This window comes from Pteropus vampyrus, unplaced genomic scaffold (assembly GCF_000151845.1).
Source record: "Pteropus vampyrus isolate Shadow unplaced genomic scaffold, Pvam_2.0 Scaffold404, whole genome shotgun sequence".
Taxonomy (NCBI): domain Eukaryota; kingdom Metazoa; phylum Chordata; class Mammalia; order Chiroptera; family Pteropodidae; genus Pteropus; species Pteropus vampyrus.
Window position 1 is genome coordinate 869,769 of NW_011889185.1, and position 17,310 is coordinate 887,078.

Here is a 17,310-nt window from a genome sequence, read left to right on the forward strand (position 1 = left end):
GGAAAAACAGAATAGTAGATCTAGCCTTTACGGGTAAGAAAAACAGGAATCATTGTTCCAGCTCTTCCCACTTGCCCCAGGGACTCTAGACAGCAAAAGATAGGCTTTGCTGTCTGCATCCCTTTTCCCTCAGTTCCTTCTAATCTATTTAAAATTCATTTATAGATAACAAATCCACCATTTGGGGCAAAAGCCTTAAAATGCTAATTTTTGGAAGTGGTAAGTCACAAGAACTTATTTACACCAAAGCATGATATGTTTACCTGAGATTTTAGCATTTTCTGATTTTAATTAAAGGGTTTAAAAAAAAAAAGTAGAAGCTAAATCCCTAAAACATCAAGGCGAAATGTAAATTCTAAGATGAGAGTGTATATATTGGGGCAGGCAGAAGGAGGAAGTGGTGGAGAAGGAAAAGAAAAACAGAAATCTGGGGCCAAAAACAAACCATCTAAAATGTCAAGGCTGTCCTTTTTACTTTTGATAGTTCACAGACAAGCATCAAATGTGGCAGAAATAAGACTTTATAAAGTGTATCTAGAACACTGATTTTATATTATTAATACATTAATCCTGACAGTTTCTACCTAGAACAAAGGGGAAAAAAACATGATTTAGGAACTTCCAAGCAAAGTTCCTAAACTAACATTGGTTACCACAAGTCAAAAGGAGAAAAAAGTTATTTTACATACACCTATGCATCAAGAGCAACGGTGAATTTTCCCATAAAATTCTCCATGGTCTACAATGACAACTCTCAAAATTTATTTGTTGAAGTATTAAATCAATAAATACTTAAACCCAACTACGTGCCAGGCACTGCTCTAGGCTCTGGGGGAAAGCAGCAAACAAATAAAAATCCCTGTCCTCACAGAGCTTCCAGCAGGGAGGAGACAGACAATAAATAATGTCCAATGACAGACAGTAAATGCTGTGCAGAAAAACAAAGCAGTGAGTAAAGAAGGACAGAGTGAAGAGGCAGAGGGCTTTTCATAGATAAAGTCTTGTGAAAAATTATATCTGAACAAAAATCCAAAAGAAATGAGAAAGCAAACCACAAAGATTTCTGGGAGAAGAGCAAAGGATCTAATGGGGGGAGTATGCCTGACACTTAAGAAACATCAGGAGTAGACAGAATAGGCAAGGAGGAGAGTATTAGGAAATGAAGTTAAAGAGGAAAGGGAGAAAAGGCACAGTTCACATAGGGTCTTAAAGGCATGGTGACCACATGTTCTGGTTTGCCAAGACAGTCTCGGTTTATGCCTATTGCTCTAACATTACTAACAGCACCACCTTTCATGCTCAAAAGTGTCCTGATTTGGACCATAAATTTTATGGTCACCCTATAAACAGGTGACTATAAAAACTTTAAGTGAAATGAGGAACCACTGGAGGGTTGTGAGCAGAGAAGTTTTAAAATAATCATCCTGTCTATTTTACGAAGGAAAAACCAGTTAGCATACTACTGCAGTAACACATGCAAAGGAATAAGACTTGATGGAAATGTTGAAAAGTGGTCAGATTCTGAAGTCAGAGATGTACTGGGTGTGGAACTAGAAAAAAGAGGAGCCTGAAAGTATTCCAGTATTTCTGGCCTAAGCAACAATAGAAAGAATGGAGACACTATTTATGAGATAGGAAAGGTTGGTGGGGGAGAGATGGAGTGGAAGCAGGAGTTTGGTTCTGGACCGGGAACACTGAAATGCCTGTTGGGTATTTAAATGTAGGGATCTGGATACAGAGTCTGGAGTCAGTGGAGAGGTCTATGCTGGAACTATAAGTATGGGAACCATCATAATATAAAGGGCATGGGACTAAAATTATATACATATTCTACAGCAATGAAATTGATGTTTCTCTATAACGAAGTCCTAAAATAGTAAAAACCACACAATATAATTCAAAGAACTGCTACAAATCTCCTATAGAAAATCAAATTATACAAATTACACAACCACTGATAGAAGCATTTTTCAACACTTTTTCATAGCTATACATAGGACAGGTGACCTTTACATACATGAAATTTTCTCATGGATACTCTTAGATTTTTATGTACTCCAACAATAAATGGTGCAAAGAAGTATATTACTACGATAATCCCTAATCATGGCATCTAGTTAAGTTTCTCATTAGACAGGGGTAGACTTCTTTCTGTCCCATTCAATAAAGTACAGCATATCGAAATTGAGTGAGAATGATGTTTTACAAGAATAGAATTATTTTAGTCATTTGCAAACAAATATATTAAGCGTCTAGTAGCTAATTACTGACACTTTACAGTCTAATATCCGTGTACTAATTATTTCAATTGAAAATCTGGAGTCTAGCAACAGATAAACTATCTAGATAAAAACTAGTAATTCTTACTTTTTCTGAAGCTAGAGTAAAACACATAAAATAGTAATTAAAGTATATATACCCCCAAATTTTACAGTGCCTTTTCTTCACACACTGAAAACCATTCGTGTATTCTGATCTTATTCTGAAGGGATTAACACCCTAATCACGTCCCAAGGCATTTCATGAGTAACTTGGTGATTTACAAATTCCCTTCATACTTCAAGAAATAACAGTAGGCCAGTTACAAAAAATCTTTTACTTGCACTAAATGTGTTAAGATTTCAAGCACTCTCAAATGTTCCAGAAAAGAAAAAACTTGGAATCCAAAATTTTGGATTCTTTTTATGCACATCTCCTGAGTTCAAACTTAGTCAGAAGCGATTACAACCCTCATTTAAAATGTACCGTCAAGAGGTTGTAAAACAGATTTCCCACCTTTGGGATTTTTTTTAAAGCTCGAATATTATGTATTCCTAAACTCTATACTTGAGCTTTGGGCTAAAAAGCTTCCAACCAAGAAATCAATAGGGTTCAGCTGGCAACTTGAGCAAGAACCCCAAAGATGGGATTTTTAGCGCAAGTCTAACAACATACATATTAAAAAGACTCGATTGCTTCTTCAGAAAGACCCCAAATGCAAAGCTTCTCCTCCACCTCCGCTGAGCCCCAAGAGTTCAGAAATTCTAGACTAAGCAGCACCGCAGAGAAAACAGCAGCCTCTTTGGGAAAGGGAGGCGCAAACCTCTCAGCGGGTTAGGCGGGAAGGGGGGGCTGGGGAGCAGGCATGGGTTTCGCGGTACTTACAGGTCCGTCAACACCATGAGCTCTGAGTAGGCCCGGTGCAGCAGAAATTCGATGAGGGTGCTCAGCCGGTAGCCAGGGCTAGCAGCAGCCGCAGCGGCGGCCGCTACGGCAGCTCCAGGTGGAGGTGGCGCCGGGGCAGATGCGGAGCCGCCGCTACCTCCGCCACCGCCTCCGGGCGGGACTAGCTGGTGGTTCTCCAGCTGCACTGGGGCCATGGCGGCACAGAACCGAGCTTGGCGCAGAGGCACGAGATGTAGCCCTTGAGCCTCCGGGGGGCTCGGTCACCGCGCTGAAGTGGGCGCCGGCAGAGCCGCCTACCGCCAGACCGTCTCTGAACAGGAAGCCGTGCGCTGGGAGCAGAGGCCCGCCCCCATGTAGCGACGAGCCTGCCGGCCCCAGGGACAAGAGCGAGGAGCGGGGGGCGGAAGGGCGGGGAAGCGGGGCTGCCGCCGCAGAGAAACTGAGCCTCCGCCACCGATCAGAGGCTGCTTTGCCAGGCAGCTGCAGCGTCCATGTTGACGGCCCAAAGCGGAAGTCGTTAGGCAGAACGGAAGGGGAACCTGCAGGGGGACTTCCGACAGCAACCTGTACCGTTTTTCCCGGCTGTCCGGCGCCGAGCCGTCTGGGGGCGCGTGGGAGTGGGGCGGGGCCGACGCGCGGGCTGGAAAAGCGGAAGCGGGGGCCGCGCGCCGCCGGAAGCGGGTGTGTGGGCGGAGCTGGTGTCGTCACCGCGAACGTCAGTGGTTGCCCCGCCCTTGTCCTCGCCGCCTTCAGGGTTTAAAAGGATCCCATTTGCCTTTAGGTAACTATCTGCACTTCGTGGTGGGGTATGAACCTGGCCCGGGAGCCCCCCGCCTAAATGTTTGTGAGTTGTGGTTGTGGAATCGCGAAGAAATTGCAGCTGCTGCGCGCTTGTGGCTTCTCAGGTCTTTGCACCGCCCACGGTCTGCTCATGCGCCTTTCGTGGGATAGAAAACGTTCCTGTCATTTTTTTTTTTTTAACTGTGGGAAAAGATGTGAGAAAATATGATTGGAGGTAGGAGCAGGGTCGCTGACAGAATAACTTCACTTTAATGAAGTTGAATGGATGCTGATCTCATTACCGATCCCCAAATCCCGGCAGTTCTACCACAGAAACCGCCTTTAAATCCTCTCCCGCTCGGTCCTAGTCCCTGCTTTTGCAGTAGCCGCCCTGCCGTACAAGGACTTTCAGTGCATCTTCTATGCCCTACCGCCAATTTCCCCCGTCAAAATCCATGTTTAATATCTTGCTTCCTGCTTTAAAACGGTGATCTCGCCTTCATCTGCACGTTGGAATCACGGAGTGGGGGCGGGGGTCTATAAAATACTAGCCTGTGAATATTATGCCAGCCCTACAGATTCGACTTCAGTTGAACTAATGTGAGGTCTGGGCTTCGGGATTTTTAAAAGCTTCCTAGGTGATTCTAATGTGCAGCTAAGGTGGAAATGCACTGTTACGAAGCGTCCATTGATTGGTACGACCCTTTTCAAATATCTTTTTGCAGATTCCTATCTGTAACTCTTAGGTATAAGACGCTCTTGCTGTCCCCTAAGGTTAAAATACTCTTGTTCTTGTCCATTTGTGTAATTCTTAGTCATTCTTGAAGCCATTCACCTGTTTTCTGAAGGTGTAATCGCTGGAGTGAAATCGTTTGCTCTCTCCTTTGTGGTCCTAATGTACATTTACACATGATGTCACCATGGTACTTACCAAAAGGTATCAGGATTACTTATACCCTCTACAGATGCAGTTGCTGGAGGCCAGAGACTACCATTCATCCCTATGCAAGTTACCTCATGAAACATATTTTTTACAAATTAATTGTAATTACCATTTCTTTTGCAGTTTTTTTTATTTGTTTTATTGACGTTTTTTCCCCTCCTTTGAAAACTATTGGCTTCAGGTAAAAAAAAATTGGTGGTCACAAACACACAAAAGATAGGTGATCGATGGTCTTTAAGGCTTTTCTAACACTCAGATTCTGATTCTGTGTGATAGTGAGAAGATTTTAACTCTGCCTTACTGAACGTATTAAACAGAGCTATACGCCAAGCCTTTGGATAGTCATTCTATTTGGCAGTAAGGTTCTACCTAAAGGGAGTACAGGCACTTGGCAAATAAAAGAAAAAAATTAACGAGTGAATGGGGATTGTTTTAGAAAAGAGAAAATGTCACCCACATCCATCAGATTAGATTTTATTGAAATTTCTGTGAATTTGAATTGATATCTTTAGAAATTGAAAACTACTAGTTATTAAAAAGGATATTCTAAAGGAAAATAGAGTGAAATACAGGAATAGATTTGATATGCTTGATTATTGGCGATCAGGCAGGTAACATAAATGAAAGCTCCTGAAAGAGATGATAGCCCACCTTCCAAGCTGATTGTATAGCCACTAGGCAAACATAGGAAGTGTTAGTAGAAGAAGTGGGTGGAGAAGGAGAGAAAATGTTAGCATGGGTAATTTATAATTTTAAAGCCTATAGTACAACGTTTGGCATTATAGTATAGGTACACAATTCTTGCATTCATATTTTTCAATTCATCTATTTAGTCATCATGAAACTGCATCACACCTCAGATAGTTTCAGAACTAGCACCATATTTCCTCAGTTCTTAAGTTGACCTAAACAATTTAGATCTTTCATGAAGTCGATCTGATTTTAATAAAAGGAACAAATTAATTGCAAAATTTGGAGGAAAAAGAGAAATTTTCCTTTTATGTCCTTTTGATGGGAAAATGAAATTGTGATAGATTAGTTTCTTTTGGAACATACAGCTGCCCCTCAGATACAAAAGAGCAGGAAAGGGATTGGAAAGTAATATTTTCTTTCTTCTTATAAGATTGCAATCATTTCCTTCAAAACAAAGAGAGCAAAAGCAGTAACTGCATTTATTCATTTATTCAACAGTGCTCCATTCACAGTGAAGTTGAGGGAAGGAACATACAATACTGTGAGTGTGGTCTGACCAACCTAGAAAAAAATGAGCACACTTTAATGGCTTTGCATATAAAAGACAACCCCAACTTCTTACTGTGGCCTCTAAAGCCATTAACAGAGTGGCCCTTGCCTGCTCCTCTACCTCGACCTCTTGCCACTCTTTCCGTCACTCACTACACTGTAACCTCACTGGGTCTAAAACATGCCATTACCTAAGGTATTAGGGCTTGTCCACTGCTCCAGATACCTGAAGCACTTGTTTTCTGGCTCTTCACATAGCTGGCTTTTCATTTTCTTAGTATCAGTTTGAGAAAACCCTCAGGCCCCCCTGGAATATATGATATTAGGCATGTGCAAGGAGATTCATTGCAGCATTGTTTGTGGAAGCAAAGAAAAAAAAAACTATCTTAACTGTCTCTTAGTAAGAGAATGGATAAATAAATTACTATATTTCTATGTAACTATTCAAATGAATGAATTAGACTTACATGTACCAACATGGGTACATATTGAATGAAAAAAGCAATTTTAGATACCATTTCTTTCCATTTTGAAAGCACACAAAATAACAGTCAGTGAAAAATGTAAATGAGGATGATAGACACCACCTTTAGGATAGTAGTTAATTCTAGGAAGGGGTAAAGGATGAGGTGATGCTTTATTGGTTATTAGCTATGAGTTATATCTAATGGGTTTCTTGAAGAAAAACAAGAAAGAAAGGTGGCAGTATTAATATCTGCTAAATCTGGGGATAGAGATTTGATTGTTAATATATTCTATACTTTTCAATATTTTTGAAATATTTCATAATTTTTAAAAGTTTAAATTAAAATGGTTCTCTGGTATGGTTTACACTAGCTACCGTAACAAATCCCAAAATCTCAGTGACTTAACACAGTAAGAGTTCATTTCTCGTGTTCACGAAGTTCAGTAAAGATGTTCCTAATGGAGAGGTTCCCCACTAAGTAGTAACCCAGAGATCCAGGATCCTCCCAAAGATCCAGGCTCCTTCCATTTTGCGAAGCCATCACTCTAACCAGGGAGTTTGTTTTTTATGCCCACCCACATACCATTAGCCGGGATTAGTCACATGGCCCATTTAAAGGCTAGGAAGCCAAGAAATACAGTCTTCCTGTGTGCCTAGGAAGACAATGAAATGGTTTGGTGAACAAATAACATTGTTTTTACCACGATATTAAAGTAATCTTTTTTTTTTTCTTAAGAGCACAGCCTCTAAAATCAGACTACTTAGATTAAAATCCTAGCTCAACCACTTACAATCTGAATGCTCTCCAGCAAGTTACTTCACATCTCCGGAACTCAGCTTCTTCATCTGTAATAATAGTATTTACCTCGGAGGGTGATTGTGAAGAATAAATGAGTTAGTGTTTACAAAGGGCTTAAAACAGTAAGTGATCTATAAATATTAACTGTCTTCATCATCACTTAAGAGCAATGATTCTTGTATTTGTTTTTCCACCCAAAAATTTATGAACTTACTGTCTTCTGCTGCCCTCATGTGGCTCTCTCTGATATCCCCAGCACCTAGTATAGTGCTTAGCTATCCGGCTTTAATGAATGGATGGAACAGGTACATTCCTCAATCTATGCACTGTAGTTCTTTTTATATTGCATTAATTTGTTTTGGATTGAGATCGACTTACATATATTTACATGTGAAATGAGGTGTTTAGGATTTATTTTTAAATACTTCAGAAAAAAAGTTGTGGGAAGTAGATTAAATAAGATTGGCAGAATGTTGACAATTGTTAAAACATGATGGATACATGAAGTTCATTATACTGTTCTTTCTCTTCTGTGTGCGTGAGAATAAGCATAATAAAAAGTTTTAAGATTGAGAATGGGTAATCAACTAATGGCCCAGATATTTTTTCTTTCCTAATGAACAGCTTTTAATCTATATCTGCTCAATCTTTCAAATTTTTAAAACATTTTTATATTTTATCGAGTGTTTCATTAAAACTAGCATTAAAAAAAGAAAACTATAAGGAAACTTCAATCGTAACTACTCATAAAAGAGAAGTTATCGATTTTAGTTTCAGGCATATAAATAATGTTTTAAAAAAATTTATAGAAATTTATAATCTTAAAACTTTCTAGCTATGCTAAAATTCAGTATCTTTTTTTTCATCTCACATAGTTACCTTTTTAAAAATTTTGTGGTGAGAACATTTAAAATCTACTCTCTCAGCAACTTCAAGTATATAGTACATGTTAGCTATTGTCACCATGTTGTATATTAGATCCCTAGAAACTTTTTCATCTTATAGGTGGAAGTTTGTACCATTTGACCAACATCTCTCCATTTCCCCCACCCGCGGCATCTGGCAACCACCAATCTACTTTTTGTTTCCATGAGTTTGGCTTTTTTAGATTCCACATATAAGTGAGATCATACACCATTTGTCTTTCTATGCCTTATTTTACTTAGCACATTGTCTTCAAAGTTTTATCCATGTTGTCTCAAATGGCAGGGTTTCTTTCTAGGAGAGAGAGCTACAATGACCCCTAAAGATGTGGCCAAAATCTCCTCATGCGAGGAGGACACACCTATGGAACTAGGCTAACTTCTCTCTTGAATTTACCATTTTCATTAAATAAGAAAAGACTGTTGTGTTTTTCCAACTCTCTTAGCATTGAGTATACGCAACCTAAAATGGACTAACTAGGTGCAGTGTTACCTGGAGGTACGGTGTACGATGTTCAGTCTCCCCTAGTGCCCAGTAGCAGACCAGTAGCTATTTCTCAAATGGAATGTAGTGGATAGGTATCGGGGACACAGCGAGTCCAGAGCACTACAGGGAACTTCCAAGCAGAAGCAGCTTCTCTTTGCCAGAGGTGTGTGACAAGGATCTGAACAGCCTGACCCAGATGATTGCAGTTAATTCCCTTCCCCCTTTTATTCCATCTCCAAATCTGGCCAATTGCATGCATGGCTGTGAAGAACACTGGTATTTAAATGAGTCGTAAAAATTTGTATATACTTCTTCACCCCCCACCCCACCTCATTATACCCTCATTAGGGATTAAGGCCTCCAGTCTGCCCTGGGGTGGAGAAACCTCAAATCCATCCGTAGCCCCCTTTCTCCTTAAAGGCAGTTAAATCAGAATACATAGTTCACAGTCAAGCAGGAAAGTGTTGAAGGAGAATTTGTTTTAAGGCAGCCTCTTGGTTTCTTCCAGTAGACAGAATGATTTCTGTGGATGGATTGGGTTTTATAGAGGCACTTTCAGTTCCAACTGGGTGGCCAACTAATTGTCGGCTTGAGCCCCACCCCACCCCCCAGCTCAATATCAGACCAAATTTTTTTGGTACTCACCATATCTGTCTCTTCTGTGGGAAACCCCTGCTTTAACAGCCATATCCACATTGCCTGTGGGTCCCTTTGGAGGGAGTTTGTTTGCTAATAAACTTATGCTACCTTCTGGCATAACTTCACTGAGGACAATTTGGAATTGTAGTGGCCACTTTGGGCAACTTCGACATGAATAAAATTGTTCATCAGAGAGGTGCTTTAGAACAAAAAAAAATCATGAGACTGACTTGTCTAAGCAGAGGAGATCACATGATTTTTTTCCATACATCAAATATTAATAAGTACTGGCTTTTTAATGGTATGACTTGATAAAATTATCAAGGCCCTAAGTTATTGTTTAAACCACCTTTAATGACTCTGTTGTGGGTGTGCAGATAACTGTATATCAAATGAGCTTTTACAGTAATAATTTAATTCTAAAACTGGCTTCATATAGAAAGACAGATACAGACTGAAAGTGAAAGTATGGAAATATATTTCATGCGAATTGAAACAAAAGAAAGCTAGGGTCGTAATACTCATATCAGACAAAATACATTTTAAAACAAAGACTGTAAAAAGAGACAAAGAAGGACATTACATAATGAAAAAGGGGTTAATCCAAGAAGAGGATAAAACATTTATAAATATTTGCATACCTGCCATAGGAGCACCTAAATATATAAAACAAATATTAACAGACCTAAAGAGAGAAATTGACAATAATACAATAATAGTAGAGAAGTTTAATGCCCTACTTACATCAATAGATAGGTTATCTAAATGGAAAATCAATAAAGAAACATTGGCCTTAAACGACACATTAGAGCAGGTGAACTTAATAGATACACACAGGACATTTCATCCCAAAACTGCAGAATACATATTCTTTTCAAGTACTCATGGAACATTCTCCAGGATAGATCATATTTTAGGCCACAAGATAGCCTCAATAAATTCAAAAAGATTAAAATCATGTCAAGAATCTTTTCTGACTACAATGATATGAAACTAGAAATCAATTACAAGAAGAAAATTAGAAAAAAACACAAACGTGGAGACAAAACAACATGCTATTAAACAACCAATGGGCCAACGAAGAAATCAAACAGAAAATTAAAAATACCTTGAGACAAATGAAAATGGAAACTCAACTTTCAAAAAATCTATGGGATGCAGCAACAGCAATTCAAAGAGGGAAGTTTATAGCAATACAGGCCTACCTCAAGAAATAAGAAAAATCCCAAATAAACAATCTTTATACCTAAAAGAACTAGATAAAGAAGAACAAATAAAACCCAAAGTGAGTAGAAGGAAGGAAATGATATAAGATCAGAGTGGGAATAAACAAAATAGAGACCAAAAAAATAGAAAAGATCAATGAAACTAAGAACCAATTCCTTGAAAAGATAGATAAAAGTGATAAACCTTTGTCCAAACTCATCAAGAATAAAAAAAGAGAAAGCCAAATAAAATCAGAAATGAAAGAGGAGAAGTTACAACTGACACCACAGAAATACAAAGGATCATAAAAGATACTATCAAGAAAATGAAAATATAACCTACAAAATAGAAGAAAATATTTGTGAATCAAATCTTAAAAGAGTCTAGTATCCAGAATATTTATAGCTTAACAAAAGATAAGCAATACAATTAAAAATGTGCGAAGGACTTAAATAGACATCTAAAAAAGAGTACAGATGGCCAATAAACACATGAAAAGATGTTCAGTATCACTAATTAGGGAAATGCAAGTCAAAACTACAATGAGATACTACCTCACAGGTAGCAGGATAGCTGTTATTTAAAAAAATAATAATAGCAGGTGTTGGTGAGGATGTGGAGAATTGGAGCCCTCATGCATTAATGGTGGAAATGTAAAATGTCACAATAACCACCTTCTTTCGGTGGCTACTGCTGCTATACTCACTGAGAAACTTTGTCCTCTAAAGCCATGGACTATCAGAAATTTTACTCTTTGAAAATATATGTTTAAGAATAAGGATCTAAGTCCTTTTGTCCTAGAAAAACAGATGCAATTTCCACCCAGACTGCAGAGATTGAGATAAGGGTTCTGGATTCAGTATTCTACATATATACTAACTTTACGTTGCAGCTTAGAGCTGATGTTGATCCCTTTACACACAGCCTTGCTTTGTACCTACAAAAACATAGCTTCATTTAAATTTCACCTAAACTCCACCCATGTCCCAAATTCTATGATGACTCTATCTTTACTTTCATTTGATGAGATGCCCCATGGTTCCTCTGGTGTGATCTTCCTCATCTCAATGGGTCAGTGAACCTGATTTTGTTATACTACAGATTTGCCCTTGGTAGTGTGATTGGGCTAACACAGTGTAAAACTCCTATTTCCACAGATGCCAAAGAAGTAGAAAATGACATTCAATAAATCAGAATAAAAAATTTTATTACAGCGTACAAACCAGTAGGAGCTTCAGCATGGTGGTGCTAGTTCCTGTGCCTCCAAGTCTCATCTTGTGAGGTGATGTGATAGGCTGCACACACAGTGGATTGAGCCACAGCTGAGGATCCTAGAGCCAGGAGCTCAGCATATTGTATAACAAGCAGTCCCCCCACTCCAGGGAGCAAACAGTGACATTGTAGTCATCTTTTGGTCACCTTGACCAACTAATTTATGTACTATAAAAACTACTTAGTATCAAGGGATGGTTAGGCCCTAAAGTGGTACACTTAACAAAGCCATGCCAGGATGCTTGAGACTGTGGTGGACTACCTCTCCCATAAACCAGTAGAAAGATTTGTATCTAATTCATTTTTACTTCAAAAAATTTAGCCCATTATTTCTAGAGATTTTTGAATGAGATACAATGAGCCAAAAGGGAACGAAACTCTCAGTTCTAAGTTAAAAGCAAAGTTTAGAGGAAAAACAGTGCTCTTCAAGAATATGTGAATTATAACTTTGGTTTTTATTTGATATTTATGAAGGATGCCAAAATTTCTTTCTTTGAATGTTATCAAAAGATTCTTGAATTAGGTACTATTGAGAGATAGGTAGTGGTATACAATATATGCACTAAACCAAGGGTCCAAATTAAGACTGCCAAAAATTATGAGGTTGTTAATTCTTCAGTGATTTCATTTATATATGTTTTCTTAATTTTTCAGTTTTATCTTTTTGCCAGTCCAAACAACTGGAAAAAATCTAAAACTCTCCCAGAAGTCTTTTGTTCTACTGGAACATAGCCTATGTTGAATCCAAACTATTTGACTTTGAGGGCCCCCAAGATATAAAAATACATGTGGATGAATTTATACCTTCAAGTCCAATATTAGGGTAAGCATTTATCATTTCCTAGAATCATTGTATAACCATTTTTTCACAGCAGAAAATTTAAACTATATTGCCTTATATTTGGCAGGAAAGTAGCAGTTCTGTCATGCTGAATTTCCATATCTTCTTTATTGATGTCACATTCAATTATTCTGATATTATAGGTCATTATTTACTGTCAAATCTTTTTTTCTTTGACAACAAAACACTTTTCAAGATAGAATAAATAATAGATTTGAGACCATACAGCAATGTGTATTGATGCATAGTGGCAATGAATACTAAACTCATCTGTCTTTGGTATGTAGTTGTCACAGCCCATTTACAGACTTCCCCAGGACTGACCTCAGCCAAATACTAGATTAGGTTTCAAATTCATTAGGATTGTGGGCACTGACTCGAGAACAATAAAACCAATGAAACTCTACCTGAGTAAAAGCTAGTTCTACTTTATTTGTAAATAAAATTTAAAATTTATTTTTAAATAAAACTTGGAAAGCCAGAATATCAGCTAGGAATGACTTTGGCTTCAAGAACAGACAGTGTGGCTAACAGTGGATAGGACTTCATTTTTCCCACATTATAAGGTGTCTGTAGTTTAAGATCCTCTGCTCCATAACTTCATGGTCACGAGATGGCTGCCACAACTCCAGACATGGCATGAAACAGAGAAAAAGAAATGCTCCCAGGATACTTGTCCTTTTCATTTAAAGCAAGACTCTCCCAGGAGCCCTTCAACAGATTTCTGCTTATAGTTCATTAGTCAGACTGGGAAGCATGGCCAGCAAAGTCTGTGAAGGAGACTGGGAAACCAATGCTTTTTGTAGAGTCTAGAATGGAAACAAGGCAAGGGTAAAAACAAATAGATACATTGGGTTAGCCTACCAACACATGTGAAACATGTGTAACTTCTGTGTTATTCAGTTCTATTCAATGGGACACAGGATAGCAAAATTAAGGAGAAAATCAAAGAAGTTCTTTCTGCCAGGAGTTCATAATCTTGTTTCATTTATTTTGCCAAAATACAAATCAAAATCACTGTTCAAGCTTTATTTACTAATATTTCCTTTAATGTACTGTATGATCTGACCCAATTTAATTTCCTGCCTCCATGCATTTGCTCACACTGTTAGCTCAGCCTGAATAGACCTTTCCCCATTTCTACATATTAAACATTTTTATTTGTTCTTTACAATCTAGTGTGAATATTATCTCTGTCGTGTTGTGTTCCCTAATCTCCCTAACTGGAAATGATCTGTGAGCTCCTAAGACAAATTATTATTGTCTAAAATAACAATAACTTGAGTGCTTTACATATAGGATATTTCAATCTTCACAACCACTCAAATAGGTAGGTACTATTGTTATTCCCATTCTATGGTTGTTGAAACCAAAGCTTAGAAAAATTAATTGGTTGAGAGCACACAGCTTGTAAGTGCTAGAGTGAAGTCAACCCCAGCTCTATTTGATGCCAAAATCTATTCTCATTACACTATATCATATTGCTTTCTCTATATACCCACTGGCTGCAAGAGGGTAAATTGAGGTAGTAACAGTGTCTTATTCACCTCTAACTAGCCTCCCCTCCTTTACTCACCCACTGCCTTGGAATTCAGAGGTGCTCAAAAGTTATTAAATAAATCAGTAACGCTGAAGGCTTGGTCAATATGGCTGCAAAATCGTACTTTAAAGAGATTAGAGATCAGATTGGGTTCAAACACTGACTTATTTGAACAAGTTATTTACTTATCCTATACCACAATTTTCTCACCAGTAAAAGGATAATGACTCTTTCTCTGTCCTATAGAGTTATTAGGTTTAAATAAAATAATATAAAGTACAAACTGTCCCCAACTTATGATGGTTCCACTTATGATATTTCAACTTTACAGTGGTGCAAAAGTGATATACATTCAGTAGGAACTGTGCTTCAAATTGTGAATTTTGATCTTTTCCCAAGTGATATGGGATAGGATACTCTCTAGTGACACTGGGCAAAGAGCTACAGCTCCCAGTCAGGTACATAAACATGAGGGCAGACAACCAACACCTTAAGCAGCAGTCCCCAACCTTTTTGGCACCAGGGACCGGTACTCCTGTGAGAATCTAATGCCTGATGATCTGAGGTGGAGCTCAGGTGGCGATACTAGTGCTGGGGAGTGGCTGCAAATACAGATGAAGCGTCACTCACTTGCCCGCTGTTCACTGCCTGCTATGCGGGCCAGTTACTAATAGGCCATGGACTGGTACCGGTCCACAGCCCTGGGGTTAGGGACCCCTGCTCTACAGTGTCCTATGTTGCAAGCATTTTTTGGATATTCTGTTTTGTGTTTTCACATCCCATCATGTCTACAAAAGACACATGCCTGTGTCCCCTGCTTCTGATGAGATGAAGAGGAAGGCAAATATACCTAAAACAGAACTTGGCACAAAATAACTATTCAATAAATGTTACTATTTGCTTTTCCAATAGCCCTTCTTTCAAATCGAAATGAAAGATCCTAAGAACAGAGGGACCATTTTCAGATGGGCCTACTTAACAGGACATAATGTAAATGTGTTACAAATAATTTACTTAGTAATTCTGTTTCATACAGTTGTTCCTATTACATTATTTAAATTTATTTTTTCATAAACATGTAACATTAATAAATACCTATATCTTTTTCTCTAACTCCACACCCTACCCCCCAAAAATAAGAACCTTAATGCATTCAGTTTTCTCTTCTAGCTGTGTCCCTCACATGTTGAGATCACCTGGGAATTGAGTTAGACTGTTTTTGGTTTTCTTTGCAGTAGTGTTTACTTAGATTTTTTTCTTTTTTCTTCTGTCTTGACTAATTTTTATTTTGCCATAGTATATCTTAATTCTTTCAAAAATAGTTTACATATCTAGACTGAGAAATCTTGCAGTTGTCAGTATCTGGGAAAAATAGTTTAGAGGTGTTAAACAAAGGTATTTCATTTAACCCTCAAGATTGAATGCTAATGAGTCTTGGCCGAAATTCTAGGATCAAAACAATTTTCCCTCAGAACTTTCAAGATATTGTCTTATAACATTCATTATTGCCAATTTTATTCTCATTTCTTTATAGGTAACCAGTTGATTTTTCCCTCTGAATGCTTTAAGGATTTTCTTTAAATTACAAGATCAAACTTTCACCATAATGTATATAGGTAATAGACTTTGTAAAAAAAAAAAAATCCATCTGTGCACTTGGTGGGACCTAGTGGCCTGAAGACTGGTGTCTTTTTTAAGATCTGATAATATTTCATTTATTATTTTTTTTATTCTTTCTCTTTCGCTATCTTGTTTTATCCATGAAGAATCACTATCATGTGGATATTTGAACTTCAGGATCCATCTTCCATGTTTCTTGATATGTCTCATACTTTTCACTTCTTTGCTCCTATGCACTGTATTCTAGAAAAATCTCCTGGCTCAGTCTTCATCTGTGTTTAAAGCTGAAGTTAAGCCAACATACAGTGTTAGCGCATACTGTTCCAAGTCTTACTGGTTAGATATATGGTCTGATTCTTTGATACTTGTGCCATACTAGTCAGGAAATATCTTTAATATCATTCCTAGATGTGTTTGTTATTCTTTTTAGCACATCTCTTGAATTTTTTATCACCACAATCATATATTTCATTTCTAAAATCTCTAGTTATATCTTTTCCCTCATGCTTTGTCCTCTAGAATAGCTCTGGGAATATTATACTTAATTTTAGAGTCTTCTCTGGCTTGCTATGTTAACTGTTTCTTCCATTTGAGGAGTTTGCTAACTTTCTTTCCTGGGTGTTCTTGGTTTTGTGCTTATATTTCTTTGAGGTACTTTATTATTCTGTTTATGGATTTGTGCTCCATATAATGAATTTGGCATTGTGAACAGTGAGAAGTTTTAGACAGGTTTCAGTTATCCAAATTAATCTGCAACATAATTCTTTCAGTACTAAAATATATAACTATTTTTGCAAGGACGTTGTTATTGCTGTATAATTACTTGCCACATAGGAGTGGTGCCACCTTTACGAGCAGACAGTGCTGTACGGGAGACTTTGAGGGGAGAGAGCCTCCCTGAAAAATCAAAATCCAACGGATATGCCTCTTCTGGGTTTGAAGTCCAATTTTATACTACACACATGGTTCGGTAAGTCCTGAACTATGAAACCAATGTAAAACGTTGGTCCTGGTTCCGTGATTCCTCCTCAAGAGTTATCAGAGAGATGGAAAGGGGACCTGGAGGGCCAAAGGAAGGATATCTAGCACAAGGGTATATCTGCTCCCTTTGGATCAAAACATGCCTAGTTAGAGTGCACGCCATAGATTGGACAGTTTAAAAGAATCATTGGATTTTAAGACTAGAGGGGGCTTTAGGCTCACTCAGACCAGAAATCACAAACTTGTCTATTTCTAGCCTTCAGATCAACTTTGCATGATCGATACAGCTTCAAAGCTAGAAACCCAAAAAAAGCAAATAGGCAAAACCCCTCAAATCTTAACATGAACATTCTTAAGGATGCACTTTCCAGTTCCTGATGTGCCAGTGATCAGTTTGCTGCCTCTC

The 17,310-nt window shown here is 38.1% G+C and overlaps 2 protein-coding genes and 1 long non-coding RNA gene across 5 annotated transcripts in view; 2 read left to right on the plus strand and 1 right to left on the minus strand.

Moving 5' to 3' along the window:
* Positions 1–3,704, minus strand: part of MED14 (mediator complex subunit 14) — a 65,583-nt gene extending 61,879 nt beyond the window's left edge. For both annotated transcript variants that reach the window (XM_011380750.2, XM_011380751.2), the window contains exon 1: positions 3,145–3,704. In XM_011380750.2, coding sequence (XP_011379052.1) covers positions 3,145–3,359 — 215 coding nt within the window. In that variant the 5' untranslated portion in view covers positions 3,360–3,704. The remainder of the gene's footprint in view (positions 1–3,144) is intronic.
* On the plus strand, positions 3,396–3,797 carry MED14OS (MED14 opposite strand; the record flags this gene model as incomplete). Its single annotated transcript, XM_023523718.1, is given in 1 exon segment — positions 3,396–3,797. A coding segment is annotated over 1 exon segment (402 nt), but the record flags the coding sequence as incomplete, so codon positions are not given.
* A 68-nt stretch (positions 3,798–3,865) lies between these two features.
* Positions 3,866–17,310, plus strand: part of LOC105305903 — a 74,665-nt gene continuing 61,220 nt past the window's right edge. For both annotated transcript variants that reach the window (XR_897120.2, XR_002777347.1), the window contains exon 1: positions 3,866–3,946. This is a non-coding gene — a long non-coding RNA (uncharacterized LOC105305903). The remainder of the gene's footprint in view (positions 3,947–17,310) is intronic.